Here is a 19,058-nt window from a genome sequence, read left to right on the forward strand (position 1 = left end):
CAGAGGGCTCCCCTTCGGTCCGCTCCGGGAGTCCTCTACCGCCTGACTCTGCTTCGGGGGTGCTTCTCTGACGCTGCGTCGTCGATTCCCTTCACTCCTTGGTTTCCCTGCCCCGCCCCTTTCACTGCGGCGGAGCCAGCCGGCCCCGGGCCGCTGCGGGAGGAGGCGGAGAGGGCGGGGCCCTCCTCCCCCACTCACCCCCCCAGCAACTGCTGAGGGGCTGGACCCCGCCGTGCTGCTATAAAAGGGCCGGCCGTCCGGGTGCTACCGCAGTGCCGCCCGCCCCGTCCCGGCCTCGGGTTCCCGCTCCGCCGGCAGCCGCACCTGCTCCGGCCAAGATGAGCTTCAGCGGCGCTGAGGCGCTGCTGGGCGCCTTCGCGCCGCTCCACGGAGGCGGCAGTCTGCACTACGGGCTGGCTCGCAAGGGCGGCGCGGGTGGAGCGCGCTCTGCAGCCGGCTCCTCCAGCGGCTTCCACTCATGGGCGCGGACGTCCGTGAGCTCCGTGTCGGCCTCGCCGAGCCGCTTCCGCGGCGCGGGAGCCGCCTCCAGCACCGACTCGCTAGACACGCTGAGCAACGGACCGGAGGGCTGCGTGGTGGTGGCGGCGGCGGCGCGCAGCGAGAAGGAACAGCTGCAGGCGCTGAACGACCGCTTCGCGGGCTACATCGACAAGGTGCGGCAGCTTGAGGCGCATAACCGCAGCCTGGAGGGAGAGGCGGAGGCGCTGCGGCAGCAGCAGGCGGGCCGCGCCGCCATGGGCGAGCTATACGAGCGCGAGATGCGCGAGATGCGCGGCGCTGTGCTGCACTTGGGCGCGGCCCGCGGCCAGCTGCGCCTGGAGCAAGAGCACCTGCTGGAGGACATCGCGCACGTGCGCCAGCGCCTAGACGACGAGGCCCGGCAGCGCGAGGAGGCTGAGGCGGCGGCGCGCGCACTTGCGCGCTTTGCGCAGGAGGCCGAAGCGGCGCGCGTCGAGCTGCAGAAAAAGGCTCAGGCCCTGCAGGAAGAGTGCGGCTACCTGCGGCGTCACCACCAGCAGGAGGTGGGCGAGTTGCTCGGCCAGATCCAGGGCAGCAGCGCCGCGCAGACTCAGGCGCAGGCCGAGGCGCGCGACGCCCTCAAGTGCGACGTGACGTCGGCACTGCGCGAGATCCGCGCGCAGCTGGAAGGCCACGCAGTGCAGAGCACGCTACAGTCCGAGGAGTGGTTCCGAGGTTCGCAGGCGAGCGGGGACAGGGAGGATGGGGCGCCCTCTGTTGGTCGGTCAGTGAGGGGAAGGGTGGCATGACTTAGGGTGCTGGTGGACTCTGCGTAGAGGTGGCTGGACTGGGTGGTGCGCTGCTCAGCTTCCTCCTGCAGAGTGCATGCCCTTAGTTAAACAGTTTTACTCTAGGTCTCTTGTGGGACACCCCCCCATTCCCCCCAACTCTAGGTTCTCCTTTGGCCTTCTCCAGGGTCCTTATATCTGTCCTTCAACTCTGGGTCCTCTCTGCTCCTTCTCCCGAGTTTTGGTAACCGCACTGTAAGGCCCCTCTTCATCAGGTTCCCTCTACTGCTCCAAAGCGGTGCCGGTTTCTAGTCGCTGGGGTGCTCTTTGCCCTTCAAAGTAACATGGCTTCCCTGTCCAGTGCTGCCCACGCACTTTCTTGCACACTGCAGAGAACCCTATTCTGACACCTGTCGGGCTCTTCCCCACTACAGTTGGGGAGGGTGGGTCATTCTCGCATTCTTTCTCCCCAGGGGGACCACCATTACAAACAATTGGTGCCTGAAGCCGAAGTGGTTTGTGGGCCCTTTAATGTCCTTGCTCCCCTTCAGAAAAGCCGGGAGCCTCCCAAACCCATCTCCCTCCCCCAACTCCGTGCCACCCTGAGTCAGCTAGGTTGCAGCTGCAGCAGCTTTGAAGCTGTGCCCAGCACCTGCAGGGTGACTTTGACCAACACTTGCCCTCTCTGGTTTTCATTTCTTTTGGGGTTGAAAGGGGGGTCGACTAACTGGGCTTCTTACCCTGGGGAGCTCCATGAGCCTTCCTGAAACTGTCTGTAAAACTGCATTGTTCTTGGGAGAGGGTACAGAGGCTTCAGTGATTTTCAGACAGGTCTGTGATCCACAGTGCGTAAGAATCCTCACCCACTTGGATGGTTTCTAAGTCTTTGCCAGTACTAGCAGAGAAAAACCAGAAAAGCTGGGATTTTGATGCCTTGCTTTACCAGTTCCTTCCTCTCCTCTGCAGTGGCAGAACCATCCCCTCCCCCATCTCTGCAGCAAGGCTCCTCCCAGAGCAAACCTCTCTGCTCTCTTGGGCGTTGCCCTTCATCCATCTCAGGACTTCTGGACCACCCAGCTGGCATCCCTTCTTCCTCCCCCACTCCCAAGACTCAGGTCCTGAGTGTCATTATCTCAGGATTCAGGATGTCCACATTCAGGAGGTTCAGACTAGCCTCCAGACCCCCACTGGCCCCTGAAAAGTCTTCTGGGAACCTGCAGCCCATTGCTCACAGGGGCCAGGGTGTGGCTGCCATTGGCACAGGGGCTCCTGTGCTAGAGAATGCGCAGCAAGGGGGAGGAGGGGACAGAGGAGCTGGCACGCAGGCCCCAGGCTCTGCAGTGACCTTGGGCTCTGCAAAGCAGAAACCTGCAAGGAAGGGGCTATGGCTACATGGTGGCTCACAGCGTCCTCGTGCCTCTAAAGGTCACAGACTCATTAACTTGTTCAACCACAAGCTCAGAGTTAAGCCCCATGGGTCAGGTTTCACATACGAACCCTCAGCACTGCCAGCCTTTGCTGGGGAGCTGAACCAGGAGGACCAGAAATGTGGGCTTCCTTTGCCCTGCAGAGTTTCCAGATCCTGAGTTTGGGGAGACAGTGTGATCTTTGGAGCCAGATAGACACTAGATTTGAATCCCAGCTCTGCTACTCAAACTGGCCTACTGGCCTTGAGCAGTCGTCATTTGCCTATCACAAAGGATAGGGTGAGTTAAGCATCCAAGATGGCACCGGCACTCAGTAGGTCCTCAACCCATGTGTGTCACCTTCCAGATCTGGGCAGTAGAATCCAAATCCAGTTGTGTCTAACCCTGTGCCCTACTCCCTTCTCTCCCAGTGAGACTGGACCGACTGTCAGAGGCAGCCAAGGTGAACACAGACGCCATGCGCTTGGCACAGGAGGAGATAACTGAGTACCGGCGGCAGCTGCAGGCCAGGACCACAGAGCTGGAGGCGCTCAAAAGCACCAAGGACTCACTGGAGAGGCAGCGCTCTGAGCTGGAGGACCGTCATCAGGCTGACATCGCATCCTACCAGGTGGGCAGGGGTGGGGCAGAGAGCCAGACTGTCTCACCTGGTTGGGTGACCCTGGACAAGTCATTGCCCCTCTTTGAGTGGGGTCATTGTAGTTAAGACCATGGGCCTTGGAGTCAGACATACCAGGGGTACCAGTATGTCTTTCTAGCCGTGTGACCCCAGGAAAGTATCTGCCTCTCTGACTCTGAATTCCCTCAATGCAATGGGGAAAAAAAAACCTCCTTTGCAGAGCTATGAAGATTAAAGAGAGAGACGAACTTTTCATGCAAGGAGTGAGTGTGCTCAGCAGGGTCTTGGTCATAGTGGGCATTCAGTAAACAATAACCAGTGTCTATGAGTGAGGGTAGCCTGGGGAAGGCCTTGGCAGATACCTCCCATTAAAGACAACTGCCAAAAGAAAATATCGCTTTTAAAGAGCTTATTATGCAAGTAATATATGGTGATTGTAGAAAAAGGAGGCAATAAAAATCAGCCATACTGATTCACTTCAAGCAGTGGCTAAGTGGGCTTGGGGTCAGGGGAGAAGCTTCAGCTCGTATTGAGCGTGCTTCTGTGTATTGTCTCGGTCAACAGATGCCTCCCGAGCCTGTACTGTGAGGCAGGCACTTTGGAGCACTGGGGAAACAATAGGGAGCCAAAGCAGACAAGGCCCTGTTCCCACTGAGCCCTTTCTAAGCTTAAGATCTGTAAAAATTCACCGATCATCCCACTGACCTGTGATGACCATTGTTGGTGTCTGGTGTGTTTCGTTCCAGACCACTCCCCAGGCTGAGGTTATACACACGGCAGGAGTTTTGTTCCAGGTGACTTTCATGTCCATGAATGAGATCCGTAGCTTTCACCGGGTGGGGGTTGGCCCCAGCAAGCCTGGCTGAACAGGACTACGTTGGGTTTGCATAGCCTGCCGCAGCTCCTCCAGTGCTGAGGGCCAGAATGCTGACTGGCGCGTGACATGTATGTGACTTCTCCTCCCCAGGAAGCCATCCAGCAGCTGGATGCTGAGCTCAGGAACACCAAGTGGGAGATGGCAGCGCAGCTCCGAGAGTACCAGGACCTGCTCAATGTCAAGATGGCTCTGGATATTGAGATTGCTGCTTACAGGTCAGGGGGCCAGGGGGCCTTTGGGTGGTGGTTCTTAGAAGGAGAAGCCTTGGATTTTAAGCCCCACAGTGAGGTAGCCTGCCAGTCTTAGAGAAAAAAAAAAAAAATTTTTTTTTTCTTATTGTGGTGAAATGTATATAACAGAAAATTTACCATTTAACCGTTTTTAAGTATACAGTTCAGGGGCATTAAAAATATTTACATTATTGTGCAATCATCACCATCATGTATGTCCAGGCCGTTTTTCATCTTCCCAAACTGAAATTCAGTGCTCATTAAACAGTAAGTCTCCACTCCCTTCCCTTCCCTCCCCCCAGCCCTGGCAACCACCATTCTACCTTTTGAGAGACAAATATCTTGAGAGTGACGTAGTTTCATTCTGACGATGAATCAGAGGGTTAAACCTCCTCACCCTCTTCCCAAATCCAGCCAGCTAGAGGTTGTCTTGGAGGGAAAGGAGGTACTTGAGTTGTCAAGGGCCTTCACAACTCTACCTCTTAGAGATTCCTAGCTCTCTGAGCAGTTGTTTCCTGGGGAAATAAAATAGGGGTGATAATAACAGTACCCACGTCCTGGGATTGTTGGGAGGAGGTGCTAATCCTGTTCCTGAGCTAATCCAGGTAACACAGGTACCACTGGGCTGCCACAGAGAAAGCCCTCAGTAAAAAGTAGCCATGAGAAAGCCAAGAGACCTCCCAGCTTAGCAGTTTCCTGCTAAGGAACAGGGCTGACCCTGTGAAGACCTGTCCCAGTTGTTGGCTAGTGACCCTTCACTTCCCACATCTTGGCTCTAATCTCTAGTCTTGCTACTCAAAGTGTTGTCCATGGAGTAGCACAATCAGCATTATCTGAAAGCTGGTTAGAAAGGCACCCCAGACCTGTTGAATCAAAATCTGCATTTTAATCAGATCCCTGGGTGATTTGCATGCCATTAAATTTGCAAAGCACTGGTCTGTATGGGTAACCCCTACACTTACTCTGAGGCAGGTATTGCCAGGTTCTTTTTATTTATTATTTCACTGAAACAACCCTCTGAGGTTAGGACTCTTAATGACCCTGTTTTTACCAGTGAGGAGACCGAGGATGAAAGAGCTTGAGTGGCTTAGCTAAAGTCACACATCTAGTGAGTAGAAAAGAGTGGAAACTGCCCCCACCATGTTCCTAAAACCCAAAGGATGAGAATATAAGGTAACAGGAGACCCTTGAAATTCAAATGGGAACATTCTAAGACCTCTTAAACCCAGGTTTATACATGTGGAATTCCTTGCTCATACTCCCACCTTTCTCTTGAATAACATTTTAGTTGAGGGACAATAAGTATAAATGTTGTTAATATAGGTGTTTTCTCTTGAGGGCCATTTTTTCAGGAGAAAAAAGTTTTATAAGTTGCAACCTTAGCTGCATTAAACAAGAGCAGTGCCATTGGGGTGTGGATTCTGGGTGGTCCCTGGGATGATCTGCTAAGTGACCTTCTCCAGTCTCAAAGTGCCCACCATTCACATCCCTTCCTCCACCAAAGTGCATATCACTGGATGCGGTGGACCTTCAGAGTAACTCAGGAAGCCCCCTAACTCATTGATCGGCTCTGAGTTAATAGTAACGTGTTCCATTATCCATTCTGCAGAAAACTCCTGGAGGGTGAAGAGTGTCGGATTGGCTTTGGCCCGAGTCCTTTCTCCCTTCTAGAAGGACTCCCCAAAATCCCCACCATATCCACTCATATAAAAGTCAAAAGCGAAGAGAAGATCAAGGTGGTAGAAAAGTTAGAGAAGGAAACTGTGATTGTGCAGGAACAGACAGAGGAGGTCCAACTGACTGAGGAAGTGACTGAAGAAGAAGAGAAAGAGGCCAAAGAGGAGGAGGAAGGGGGAGAAGCAGCAGCAAAATCTCCCCCAGCAGAAGAGGCCGCATCTCCAGAGAAAGAGGAGGCCAAGTCCCCAGTGAAGGAAGAAGGCAAGTCCCCAGAAAAGGCTGAGTCCCCTGTGAAAGAAGAAGCAAAATCACCAGCTGAGGCCAAGTCTCCTGAGAAGGCCAAGTCCCCAGGAGTGAAGTCTCCAGAGAAGGCCAAGTCCCCTGTGAAGGAAGAGGCCAAATCCCCAGAGAAGGCCAAGTCCCCTGTGAAGGAAGAGGCCAAATCCCCAGAGAAGGCCAAGTCCCCAGTGGAGGCCAAGTCCCCAGAGAAGGCCAAGTCCCCAGAGAAGGCCAAGTCCCCAGTGGAGGTCAAGTCCCCAGAGAAGGCCAAGTCCCCAGAGAAGGCCAAGTCCCCGGTGAAGGAAGAGGCCAAATCTCCAGGGAAGGCCAAGTCCCCAGTGGAGGTGAAGTCCCCAGAGAAGGCCAAGTCCCCTGTGAAGGAAGAGGCCAAATCCCCAGAGAAGGCCAAGTCCCCTGTGAAGGAAGAGGCCAAATCCCCAGAGAAGGCCAAGTCCCCGGTGAAGGAAGAGGCCAAATCCCCAGAGAAGGCCAAGTCCCCAGAGAAGGCCAAGTCCCCTGTGAAGGAAGAGGCCAAATCCCCAGAGAAGGCCAAGTCCCCGGTGAAGGAAGAGGCCAAATCCCCAGAGAAGGCCAAGTCCCCAGTGGAGGTGAAGTCCCCAGAGAAGGCCAAGTCCCCTGTGAAGGAAGAGGCCAAATCCCCAGAGAAGGCCAAGTCCCCTGTGAAGGAAGATGCCAAATCTCCAGAGAAGGCCAAGTCCCCAGTGGAGGTGAAGTCCCCAGAGAAGGCCAAATCCCCTGTGAAGGAAGAGGCCAAATCCCCAGAGAAGGCCAAGTCCCCTGTGAAGGAAGAGGCCAAATCCCCAGAGAAGGCCAAGTCCCCTGTGAAGGAAGAGGCCAAATCCCCAGAGAAGGCCAAATCCCCAGTTAAAGAAGAGGCCAAGTCCCCAGCTGAGGTGAAGTCCCCCGAGAAGGCCAAGTCTCCCATGAAGGAAGAAGCAAAGTCCCCAGAGAAGGCCAAAAGCCCTGTCAAGGAGGAGGCCAAATCCCCAGAGAAGGTCAAGTCTCCTGTGAAGGAGGAGGCCAAGGCTCCTGAGAAGGAGGTCCCAAAGAAGGAGGAGGCAAAGTCCCCCATGAAAGAGGAAGAGAAACCCCAGGAGGTGAAAGTCAAAGAGCCCCCAAAGAAGACAGAGGAAGAGAAAACTCCAGGCACACTGAAAACTGAGGAGAAGAAGGACAGCAAAAAAGATGAGGTACCCAAGAAGGAGGCTCCAAAGCCCGAAGTCCAGGAGAAGAAGGACCCTGCTGTGGAAAAGCCCAAAGAACCCAAAGCTGAAGCCAAGAAGGAAGAGGCTGAAGATAAGAAACAAGCAACCACCCCAGAGAAGGAGGCTGCTGCCAAGGGGAAGGAAGAGGCCAAACCCAAAGAGAAGACTGAGGTGGCCAAGAAGGAACCAGACGATGCCAAGGCCAAAGAACCCAGCAAAGCAGCAGAGAAAGAGCCGGAAAAGCCAAAGAAGGAAGAGACGCCGGCGGCACCTGAGAAAAAAGACGCCAAGGAGGGGAAGGCCACAGAGGCCAAGAAGCCTGAGGAGAAACCCAAAGCAGAGGCCCAAGCCAAGGAGGAGCCCAGCAAGGAGGCCTCCACACCAGGCAAAGCCAAGGCTGAGAAATCCTCTAGCACAGACCAGAAAGACAGCAGGCCTCCAGAGAAGGCCACAGAAGACAAGGCCACCAAGGGAGAGAAGTAAGGCAAGGAGAAAGGAACATCCAGAGCAGCCAAAGAAACTCAGGAGGGTCTGGGAGCTCAAGGGTCGGTGTAACGAGTTTTCATTTTTTCTCCTTTTTCTTTAAGAAGAAACTCTGCTTAGAACCTCCTTAGGCCCTCCTTCACCAAACAGGAATTTCTATTAGCAATGTGTTAGCAAGAGAGGGTCCTCCCAACCCCCGGCCCCACGCCCCAAACCCTCCCTAGGCGATGGACAATTATGTTATGATAGCTTATGTAGCCGAATGTGATAATATGCCGAATGCCACATGTAAACACTTGACTATAAAAACTGCCCCCCTCCTCTCCAATAAGTGCATTTATTTCCTGTATGTGCAACTGACCGATGACCGCAATAATGAATGAGCAGTTAGAAACACATTATGCTTGAGATGTCTTAACCTATTCCTGAATGCCTTCTGTTTTCCAAAGGAGTGGTCGAGCCCTTGCCCAAAGCTCTCTATCCTGGAAGAGCTGGAGCAGGTGGGGCTGGGCGCTGGCCACTGAACCATGCCAGGGAGCACTTTTCCACTGGAGTCCACTTTCAATTGCTTCTGTGCAATAAAACCAAGTGCTTATAAAATGAAAATGCTGCTGTTGTTATTCTTTTCCCATGGGCAGGCTGGGGGATGGGCAAGGGAGGTCTTGATCTCACTCTTAATGCACAGGACTGAATGGGAATCAGATGTCTTGTGCGGGTCGGGGACCAGTTACAAGGCCTCTCTTGGGCTATTTACCAGGCACAAACCATGTGCCAGGCAATGTGCTCAGTGCTTTATCTTTAAAATCTTGTAGACAGGTGGCCTGGTGTGTGGTTTCTCAGTGAGGTCCATGGACCACCTACATAAGCATCATCTGGGAGCCTTATAAATATGCAGATTCCTTGATTCCACCCTAGACCACTGAATCAGAAAATGAGGTGATTGCTCACTTGGTGAAGTGAATGCTTCACCAAGTCCCACTTGATTCTAATGCACGTTGAAGTCTGGGAACAGGTGAGGTCCTGAGGACACTGAGCCATCTATTTAAGAGCTCTGCATGTGTCCTTTTTTGTAAGGAGGGATGAGTTTTCTGAATGAGGGGCCATATGTAGCTAATTCACCTGTAGTGAAGACTATAGTCACCAACTATTGGGAACAATTGGTCAATAGTCACTTAATTGGACTCCAACATGCTTCTCCGGACATGATTTTGAAAGCTGTGGTGCTCTTGTGGATTTATGTGGGGTCCTTACTGTAAAATTTTGACCTCATGACTTACTTGTAATGACTAGAATATGGCAAAGTGATGGGATGTCATTTCTGAGAGTAGATTACAAAAAGATTCTGGCTTCTGTTTTGCTTGTTCTCTCTTGCTCATTCTACTTGCTCATTCCAATGGAAGAAGGAGAAGCCCACATGGCCAGGAACTGAAAGAGGCCCCTGGCCAACAGCCAGTGAGGAACTGCGGTCCTCAGTACAACAAGAAACCAAAACCTGCCAACAACCACACTGTTGAGCACAGACGCAGATCCTCCCCTGCTGAGCCTTCAGCCCCAGACAACACCCTGGCTGCAGCCTTCTGAGAGACCTTAAGGAAGAAGCACCCAGCTAAACTGCACCTGGATGATAGATGTTTGTTGTTTTAAGCCACTAAGTTTTGGGGTAATATGTTACATAGAAATAGATGACTGGACTTCCCTGGTGGCACAGTGGTTAAGAATCCGCCTGCCAATGCAGGGGACACGGGTTCGAGTCCTGGTCCAGGAAGATCCCACATGCCATGGAGCAACTAAGCCTGTGTGCCACAACTACTGAGCCTGTGCTCTAGAGCCCGCGAACCGCAACCACTGAGCCCTTGTGCTGCAACTACTGAAGCCCACATGCCTAGAGCCTGTGCTCCGCAACAAGAGAAGCCACCACAATGAGAAGCCCGTGCACCACAACAAAGTGTAGCCCCTGCTTGCAGCAACGAAGACCCAGCGCAGCCAAAAAATAAAAATAAAATAGATAACTAATACAGCTTTTCTCTCAGGAAGGCCTTCTTTTCACGGAGATTCTAAGTAGCTATGGGCTTGTACCCTTCCAGGTGCAAATCAGGGACAGAGAGATTGTGTCCCCACCAGTTCAACCAAAGTCTGAGAACTGAGTCTCATTACATGGTCAGGTTATGTGCCCATCCTGAAATTAATGGAACATACTAATTGGACCTGCTGGGTCACATGTCAAACTCTAGATCCAGGGTGGAGTCAGCCATCTGAATTATATAAACTGGACCTGACATTTCAGAACCCAGGGATAGGATTCTAAAATCTTCTAGAGAGAGAGAGAGGAGGAAAAAAAAAAAGGAACAAGAACAAGAATGGTCCCAAACTTCTCAATGATGGGAAATGCCTAGAAGTCTATACTGATAAATCAAGTGTGAGGGTAGATAAAGGGCAATTTAAAGCATACAAAGTCCCAAAAAGTTACTTCCCGTAAATCCTTTCTCTGAAATCACTAGGGGGACATGCTCCAACAACAGGAGACTATAAACCAAGAAATAGAAAATCTAAGAATACAGAAAACAGGGACTATAACAAAGAAGAGACAAGAAGGGAATCCCCAGGATGATGACAAAGAAGAGTTGACGGACAAGAGCTGTGCAGCCCTATCTAGACTAGAGTGGGTCTGGGGAGAGAAGGGGGGTTCCAAGAAAAAAATTAAACTGATAAATTATTTGACATGATCCACCATGTCTAAAATTGAATTGAAAGCCCTTTACTGAACTACTGGAGAGTGTGGGAAGATTTAGTCAATTTCAAAGAAAACAAAATAACTCCAAGACAAACAAAAAAATTATGTATAAGAGGAAGTGTAATTATAACACATTAGTCAAATCAACAGGTAACAATATTTACATAAAAATAACAAAAGCAGGGCTTCCCTGGTGGCGCAGTGGTTGAGAGTCTGCCTGCCGGTGCAGGGGACACGGGTTCGAGCCCTGGTCTGGGAGGATCCCACGTGCCGCAGAGCGGCTGGGCCCGTGAGCCACAACTACTGAGCCTGAGCGTCTGGAGCCTCTGCTCCGCAACAAGAGAGGCCGCGATAGTGACAGGCCCGCGCACCGCGATGAAGGGTGGCCCCCGCTCGCCGCAGCTGGAGAGAGCCCTCGCACAGGGGCGGGGACCCAACACAGCCAAAAATAAACATAATAAATAAATAATAAATAAAAATTAAAAAAAAAAAAGTAACAAAAGCAATGAATATGGATTATACCAAAAATCAAGATAAAAAATGGGAAAGGGAAAATGGAGTGTGTAATTGACAAAAATACTCATCTCTTACACTCCTCTGGAGAAAATGCTTAATATTGATAAATGAAAAGAAAGACTGAGAAACTATCACAGACTAGAGGAGACTAAGATGACATAATGACACAGGGCAATGTGGAACCCTGGACTGGATCCTGGAACATTCGTAGAAAACACGGTGACCTCCAAATAAAGTTTGTAATTCAGTTAATAGTAATGTACCAACATTAATTTTGATTTTAGTTTTGACAAATGTACCATGATCATGTAAGATGTTAACATGAGATGGAGCTGGGTGAGGACGTTCAGGAGCTCTCTATGCTGTCTTTGCAACTTTTCAGTAAATTTAAAATTACTTCAAAATAAAAAGTTTAAGAAAACTGATATATCAATAAATTGTATATGATTAAAAACATGGAGGTAAATACCAAAACCTAAGACCTATGTTTGAAAATAAGAATAGGGACATCCCTGGCGGCCCAGTGGTTAAGACTTCGCCTTCCAATGCAGGGGGTGTGGATTGATCCCTGGTCAGGGAGCTAAGATCCCACATGTCTCCTCGCCAATAAACTGAAACATAAAACAGAAGCAATATTGTAACAAATTCAATAAAGACTTAAAAAAAAAAGAAAAAAAGAAAATAAGAATAGATGGGGGTTGGGAAGAGAAGGCAAAGGCCCCTGTATATTACTATAAGTAAATCATAACCAGTCAAAGCAAACAGGGACCCAAATAGCATCTAGTCCAATCCCGTTATACAGATGAGGAAACTGAGGCCAGAGAGACAGGAGCCTGCCTAAGGCCCAACAGCCAGTTGGTAGCAGAGCTACATTTTCGTATTTGTTCTATAGAGAAAACATGAATTACACGGATATTAATTTTCTTAAGAATATGATTTTTTTATAAATTATCCTCAGTGACCCTTACTTAGAAAATCTACATTTTCTCAGTTTTGAAACCACAGGGAAGACATGAAAGGTATTAGAGCTACAAGGGCTCTCATGAATCATCATCTCAGCTGATGTCCACAGAAGAAAAGACGGGACTTGTCCAGACTAGAATCCATGGTCACCACTTACTGAGCATCCCCAAGGACTGGGCCCTGGACTATACACTTTATGTCCACAGTCTAGAACAGCCCAATGAAGTGAGCACTATTGAACCTACATTTCTCAGTTGAGGAAACTGAGGCTAGGAGAAGCAGACCTTGCCCAAAGTCCAGAGCCAGGAAGAGGTGGAGCGTGGATTTAAATTCAGGCCTGTCTGACCACAGAACCCAGGCTCGTCCTTACTCTGCCATCCTGCCTCCATCCTCCCCAGGGACATATTACATGGCCACCCCTAAACCAGATGCTGAAGGTATTTAGAATGTCAAAAGCTCCAGCCCTCCTTGATGATATCATTCTCATGGTGGCCCTAAGTGGCACAGGCAGGGCAGAAGGATCTGACCAGGATGCCCCTCCTTTTTTGCCCTAACTGGACGTGTACCCAATGCTGTAGGCAGGATTCGCTGGCCAGATACCAACCAGGCTGACTTTAACCATCTGCCAAACAAAATCATCCTCCCTCTGGGAGGATAACAAACCTTAGGAAAAAACAATAGAGTCAATTTGCTATGGAATTGCTTGTCAGATGTTAGAGGCCTGGGGGACAGAGACGAAATGTGGAAGGAGCTGACTGCTTTAGGATGTGCCCTTCCTGCTGGTTAGCTGTTGGCTCTACAGATACAGCTGAGCTGATGAAAACCAGCCTTCATTTTTTTCCCAGGGGGATTGTTTCAGAAAGAAGAGGTTAGTTTCTGTCTATAACAATAAACAACTACATCTCGGTGGCTTAACACAAAGAAAGCATCTTTCTCACTTATGCTATACACTCTGGGTAGGTCGGCAGGGGTCTCTGTTCATAATGGTCACTCAAAGACCAAGCTAATAGGGGATCCATCTAGACCCAGGCTTCCAAGTTCACAAAGGCAGGGGCGAGAGGATGTGGCAAACCACGCACAGGCTCTTAAAACTTCTACCTAGAAGTGACACAGGTCTCTTCTGACAACAATTCATCGGCCAAAGCAATCCACCCAGTTATATCTAACATTAGAGGGGATGGGCAGAGCAGTCCTACCAAGTGCCTGGAGGGAGGAGAGTAGGGACTCTTTTAGGGGGAATCAAACAGAATCAAACTAGTTTAAGCAAAATACTTGCTATTGATAATAATGATTGATATAACATATTAGCTTACATAACCAAGGAGTTCAAGAAGGTTGACTTGCTTCAGATACAGCTAGAGCCAGGGGAATTCTCAAATGATGTTCCCCAAGATCCTGTCACTTGCTTCTTCATCTCTCAGCTGTTTCCTTTTGTGTAGGCTTCATTCTCAGGCAGGACCTCTCCATGTGGTCTCCAGAAGCTTCAGGCTTACATCCCACCTGTTTAGGAAACTTGGGGGGAAAAAAGAACTCTTTTTCAATATTCCAGGAAAAGTCCAGGGGTTGATTCTCGTTGGGCCCCTCAAACTGAAACTGAGAGTTTGTGAGGTGTGGTTCCAAAAGAAAATTAGAGAATGGTTAGCAGAAGAAAAAAGAGTGGATGTTGGGCAGCAACAATGATAACTGTCCACAGTGGCTTGAGTGCTTGTAGCAGAAGATCCAAATAGGCAGTAATACCAGTGTTTGTGGGTGTGCAGAGAAACTTGAACTTTCTGACACTAATGATTGGAATGAAAATTGACAAAACCTTCCTGGAAGGCAACATAATGAGACATATCAAAAGCCTTAAAAGCTTAGACACTCTAACCAAAGTATGCCACTTTTAGGAATATATCCTAAATAATCAGGTCTGTACAGAAATATTCAAATACAAAATATATTTACTTCGCTTTATGTTTTGGAAAAATGGAAAATACTCTGAATATACAATAGGAGATTGGCTAAATAAATTAAACTACCTCTATTTTAAAAAATATTTATTTATTTATTGTTTATTTTTATTTATTTTGGCTGTGCCGGGTCTTAGTTGCAGCATGCAGGTTCTTTTAGTTGCGGCATGCGGACTTCTTAGTTGTAGCATGCATGTGGGATCTAGTTCCCCAACCAGGGATCAAACCCTGGCCCCCTGCATTGGGAGCATGGAGTCTTACCCACTGGACCACCAGGGAAGTCCCTAAATTACTTCTATATTAGTAAACATGTTGCTGCAAAAAAGAAACAAGTTTTTAATTTTAAAAGTAATTTATATCAATGAGACCTAACAGATATCTATAGAACACTGCATGCAACAACAGTAGAATACAGATTTCTTCTCCAGTGCACATGGAACATTCTCCAGGACAGATCATATATCTTAGGCCATAAACAAGCCTCAATAAATTTAAAAGGATTGAAAATGGAGGGACTTCCCTGGTGGTCCAGTGGTTAAGACTCTGAGCTCCCAATGCAGGGGACCCAGGTTCGATCCCTGGTCAGGGACCTAGATCCCACATGCTGCAGCTAAAGAGCCCGCATGCCGCAATGAAGATCCTGCATGCAGCAACTAAGGCCCGACACAGCAAAATAAATAAATAAGTATTTTTAAAAATAATAATAAAATAAAAATGGGAGATAAGTGTTCGTGAGAATGTGGAGAAAATGGAAACCTTGTATCATACATTGCTGGTAGGAATGTGAAATGGTGTAGCTGCTGTGGAAAGCAGTTTGGTGGGTCCTCAAAAAGATATACAGAATTACTATGTAACCAAGCAATTTCACTCCTAGCTATATACTCAAAAGAATTGAAAACAGATACTCAAACAAAAATATATACACATGTTCATAGCAGAACTATTCACAACAGCCAAAAGGTAGAAACAGCCTAAATTCCCATCAATGGCTAAATAAATAGAAAGCAGACTGGTGGTTGCCAGGAACTGGAGATAGGGAGAAATAGGGACTGACTGCCTATTGGGTACAGGGTTTCCTCTTTGGGTGATGAAAATGTTTTGGGATAGGTAGAGGTGATGGTTGCACAACATTGTGAATGTACTAAATGCCACTGGATGGTTCACTTTAAAGTGGTTAATTTATGTTACGTGAATTTCACCTCAGTAGATTTTTAAAAAAAATTTTATTGTAGGAAAATACACATAAAATTCACCATTAGTGACATTTAGTATATTCACAATGTTGTACAATTATTACTACTATCTAGTTCCAGAACTTTTCAATATTCCAAAAGGATACCTCTTACCCATTAAGCAGTCTTTCCCATTTCCCCCTCCCCCCAGCCCCTGGAAACCACTAATCTGCTTTCTGTCTCTATGGATTTATATATTCTGGACATTTCCTATAAATAGAATCATATAATATGTGACCTCTGGTGTCTGGCTTCTTTCTGAGAAGTCTATCCTGCAGTTTGTAATACCCAGATGAGGGAGATACAGGGAGGGAGGGATTTTTGTTGCTGCTATGGTTTTTGCTAACGCCTGGAGATTCTTTAACAGTTATGTATATATGAATGTCAGCCTTAAATAGTACATTAATGATTATAAAAATAATTTCCTGCCTTTCTTGCTATCCCAAATCTGAGTTTACTCATTAAATTTAACACCATTTTACCTTAATCTTCTCCTTACAAACTATAAGCTTTATGTGTTAATTCATTCAAGAGATATATATTTTTTAATTAATTATTTTTGGCTGCATTGGGTCTTCGTTGCTGCGCACGGGCTTTCTCTAGTTGCGGCTAGCGGGGGCTACTCTTCGTTGCGGTGCACGGGCTTCTCATTGCAGTGGCTTCTCTTATTGCGGAGCACAGGCTCTAGGCACACGGGCTTCAGTAGTTGTGGCTCGTGGGCTCTAGAGAGCAGGCTCAGTAGTTGTGGCGCATGGGCTTAGTTGCTCCGTGGCACGTGGGATCTTCCCGGACCAGGGCTCGAACCCGTGTCCCCTGCATTGGCAGGCGGATTCTTAACCACTGTGCCACCAGGGAAGCCCCCAAGAGATATTTATTGATCTCCTACTGTACCCACCTTGTGCAAGATCCTGGAGATATAGAGGTGAGCAAAATAGAAGTGTGTTCTGGCTTTTCTGGAGCCTGCAGTCTGGTAGGAGAACAAATATAGAAGAGTAAAACACAAAGGGTTATGTAATAAAATTGGTTGTATGTTCCATTCTTGTGGGTCTCTGTTGGCTTTTGCCACTCTAGCTTCCATTTTCTCTTTTACTGATAAAAAGAGAAACCACACGTCCCCACTCTCAGGCCATGTAGTAGGGTGAATAATGATCCCCAAAGAGGTCTAAGTCCTAATCCCTGGTCTTTGCATATGTGATTAAGTCAAGGATTTTGAGATGGGAGATTACCCTGGATTACCTGGATGGGCCCAATGTCATCACAAGGCTCCTTATTAGAGGGAGCAGGAGTCAGAGGAGAAAGTGATGTGATGATGGAAGCAGAGATTGGACTGATGCACTTTGAAGATGGAGGAAGGGACCACAAGCCAAGTAAAACAGGAAGCTAGCTCTAGAAGCTGGAAAAAGCAAGGAAATAGATTCCCTCCTGGAGCCCCCAGCCCTGCCAAAATCTTGACTTTAGCCCAGTGAAATCGATTTTGCACTTCTGGCTTCCAAAATAGTAAGAGAATAAATCGGTGTTGTTTTTAGGCCACCAAGTCAGTGGTAATTTGTTACAGCAGCCACAGAAAACTAATATAGGCCACGTGGTTTGGGTGACCCCATGTACCCAGAACTCAGAGATGCACATGTTCCAGGCATTGCGGATCATACACTATCCCCTGGCCTCTGTGATTAGTTCACAGATTCACATGTGATGCAAGTTTATCCAATGAGAGCCAATTCCAATGATATTGTGGGAGCTGTTGGTGCAGAGAAGCCTTACCAAAGGCTACCCCGAGAACAAATAGCAGCAGAGAAGACAGCACCTTGGAATTACTGCCAGTGTTCAAGTGACAGTGACACAGTTTGAACAGCTGAATCGAGCCATGCCTGAAGTCTTCCTCTGCGGGACTTCTTAGTTACCTGGGTCAATGAATTCTCTCTTTTGCTTAAAAATTAAAAAACAAACAAAAAAACAACTATAATGAATGCAATTTTTTAGTTATTGTATCAGCAAAAATCCAAAAGTTTAATAATATTTTGGTGAGGCTGTGGAGAAACTAGTCCTCTCATAGGTTGCTGGTGGGAACATAAGCTGGTATATCTCTCATGGAGGAGAATTGGGAAGTATCCTTCCAAATTATTAAAACATAGACCCTCTACTCTGGTATTTCTACTTTTGAAAGTTTAACCTACAGATGTATTAGCATATGGGTGAAATGGCTCTGTGCACAGGTTATTTACTAAAGCAAAGATTGGTAACCAAATATCCATTAATAAGACTAAATAAATTATAATACATCCATTCAATGGAATATTATGCAGCTATAAAAAAGAACAAGGAAACTTTGTATCTCTGTACTAATAAGGAAAGATATCCAAGATATGAAAAAAAATCAAGATGCATATAGTATGATATTTGTGTGCAAAAATAATTGTGTTTGCTTAAAGAATTTGAAAGGATACAAAAGAAACTAAGCAACTTGGTTGCCTATTTGTGAGGGAGATGGGAACTAGGCAGGTGGGGGATAAGATTGGTAGTGAAACCTTTCACCGTATTTCACTTCTTATGCTTTCTGGTTTTTGAAGCTTGTGAATGTATTACTTGTTCTAAAAATTAAATTTAAAAAACCCAATTTGTACACTGTGATCCAAGTTTAGTAAGAAAATAAATAAATGTGTATGAAATCAGAAAATAGAAGACATCTAGCCTATAAGTGGTTATTCTGGATACAGTGGGAAGTAAATATTGTACTGGTTCTGTGGAATAAGGGAAGGAATAGCATAATTTCAGTGTCTACCGACTCTCTGCATTGCCAGGACAGGTGCCCCATCAGGCATTTTAAACCAGTTGCTCACCCAAACTATCACATATTTTAATTCAAGCTGTTGTTACATCCCAGCACATGGGTGAGTGGTTGGATTTTAGGTCTTTCTGTAGGACTTTACATTTTAACTTGTTAGACTGGGTCCATTTTTGAAATATTTTGGGACTCCCATCCATTCACTCATTTCACAAATACTCTGAGGGTCCTTCTCCACCAGCCCCACTGGGGAGTGCTGGGGTTTCCTTTCCCACCTTAGGTCATCTGCAGAGGTGGGGGAAAGCCAAGTTAGATCAAGATGTGGTGAGAGCCCAGGAAGTTGAGGTGATCCTCTGGTGGGGACCAGGACACAGGCCCACAGACAGCAGGGAACAGATGCGTGGCTAACGGGCTGTGGTTGGCCTAGTGCGACGGGTAATGAGAGCCTGACTCCAGCTGAGGACAGAGCCCAGCTTGGCCACTGACTGGTGGACATGTGGCTGGAAAGGAGGGACAGCGCCAGAGAGGGCGAGGCTTCCAGAGCCTGGGAACCCTCCAGCAGGGGAAAGGGCATCAGGAAGGTAAGGCCTTCCTCACACAGGAGGCCTCTTCTCCAGGCGGAAACCTGGAGGCAGAGACAAGAATCGCTCCCCTTTACTGAGCGGTGCTTGGTGTTGGACACGGTGCTGAGTTGATTCTTAATTCCCACAACCACCCTGGGAGAAAGGTTGACTGTCACCTCTAGTTGCAGATGAGGACCCCTGAGGCTTCGAGTGATTCATGCAATCTGCCCAAGGTA

The 19,058-nt window shown here is 48.1% G+C and overlaps 1 protein-coding gene across 1 annotated transcript; it reads left to right on the forward strand.

The window, feature by feature from the left end:
• Positions 1-286: 286 nt before the first annotated feature.
• On the forward strand, positions 287-8,669 carry NEFH (neurofilament heavy chain). Its single transcript, XM_057526791.1, has 4 exons — positions 287-1,215; positions 3,106-3,305; positions 4,282-4,406; positions 6,031-8,669. Exons 1-4 carry the CDS (start codon positions 339-341, stop codon positions 8,084-8,086), a joined length of 3,258 nt encoding a protein of 1,085 aa, XP_057382774.1. The 5' UTR covers positions 287-338; the 3' UTR covers positions 8,087-8,669.
• The last annotated feature ends 10,389 nt before the right edge of the window (positions 8,670-19,058 follow it).

Source organism: Balaenoptera acutorostrata, chromosome 13 (genome assembly GCF_949987535.1).
Source record: "Balaenoptera acutorostrata chromosome 13, mBalAcu1.1, whole genome shotgun sequence".
Taxonomy (NCBI): Eukaryota; Metazoa; Chordata; class Mammalia; order Artiodactyla; family Balaenopteridae; genus Balaenoptera; species Balaenoptera acutorostrata.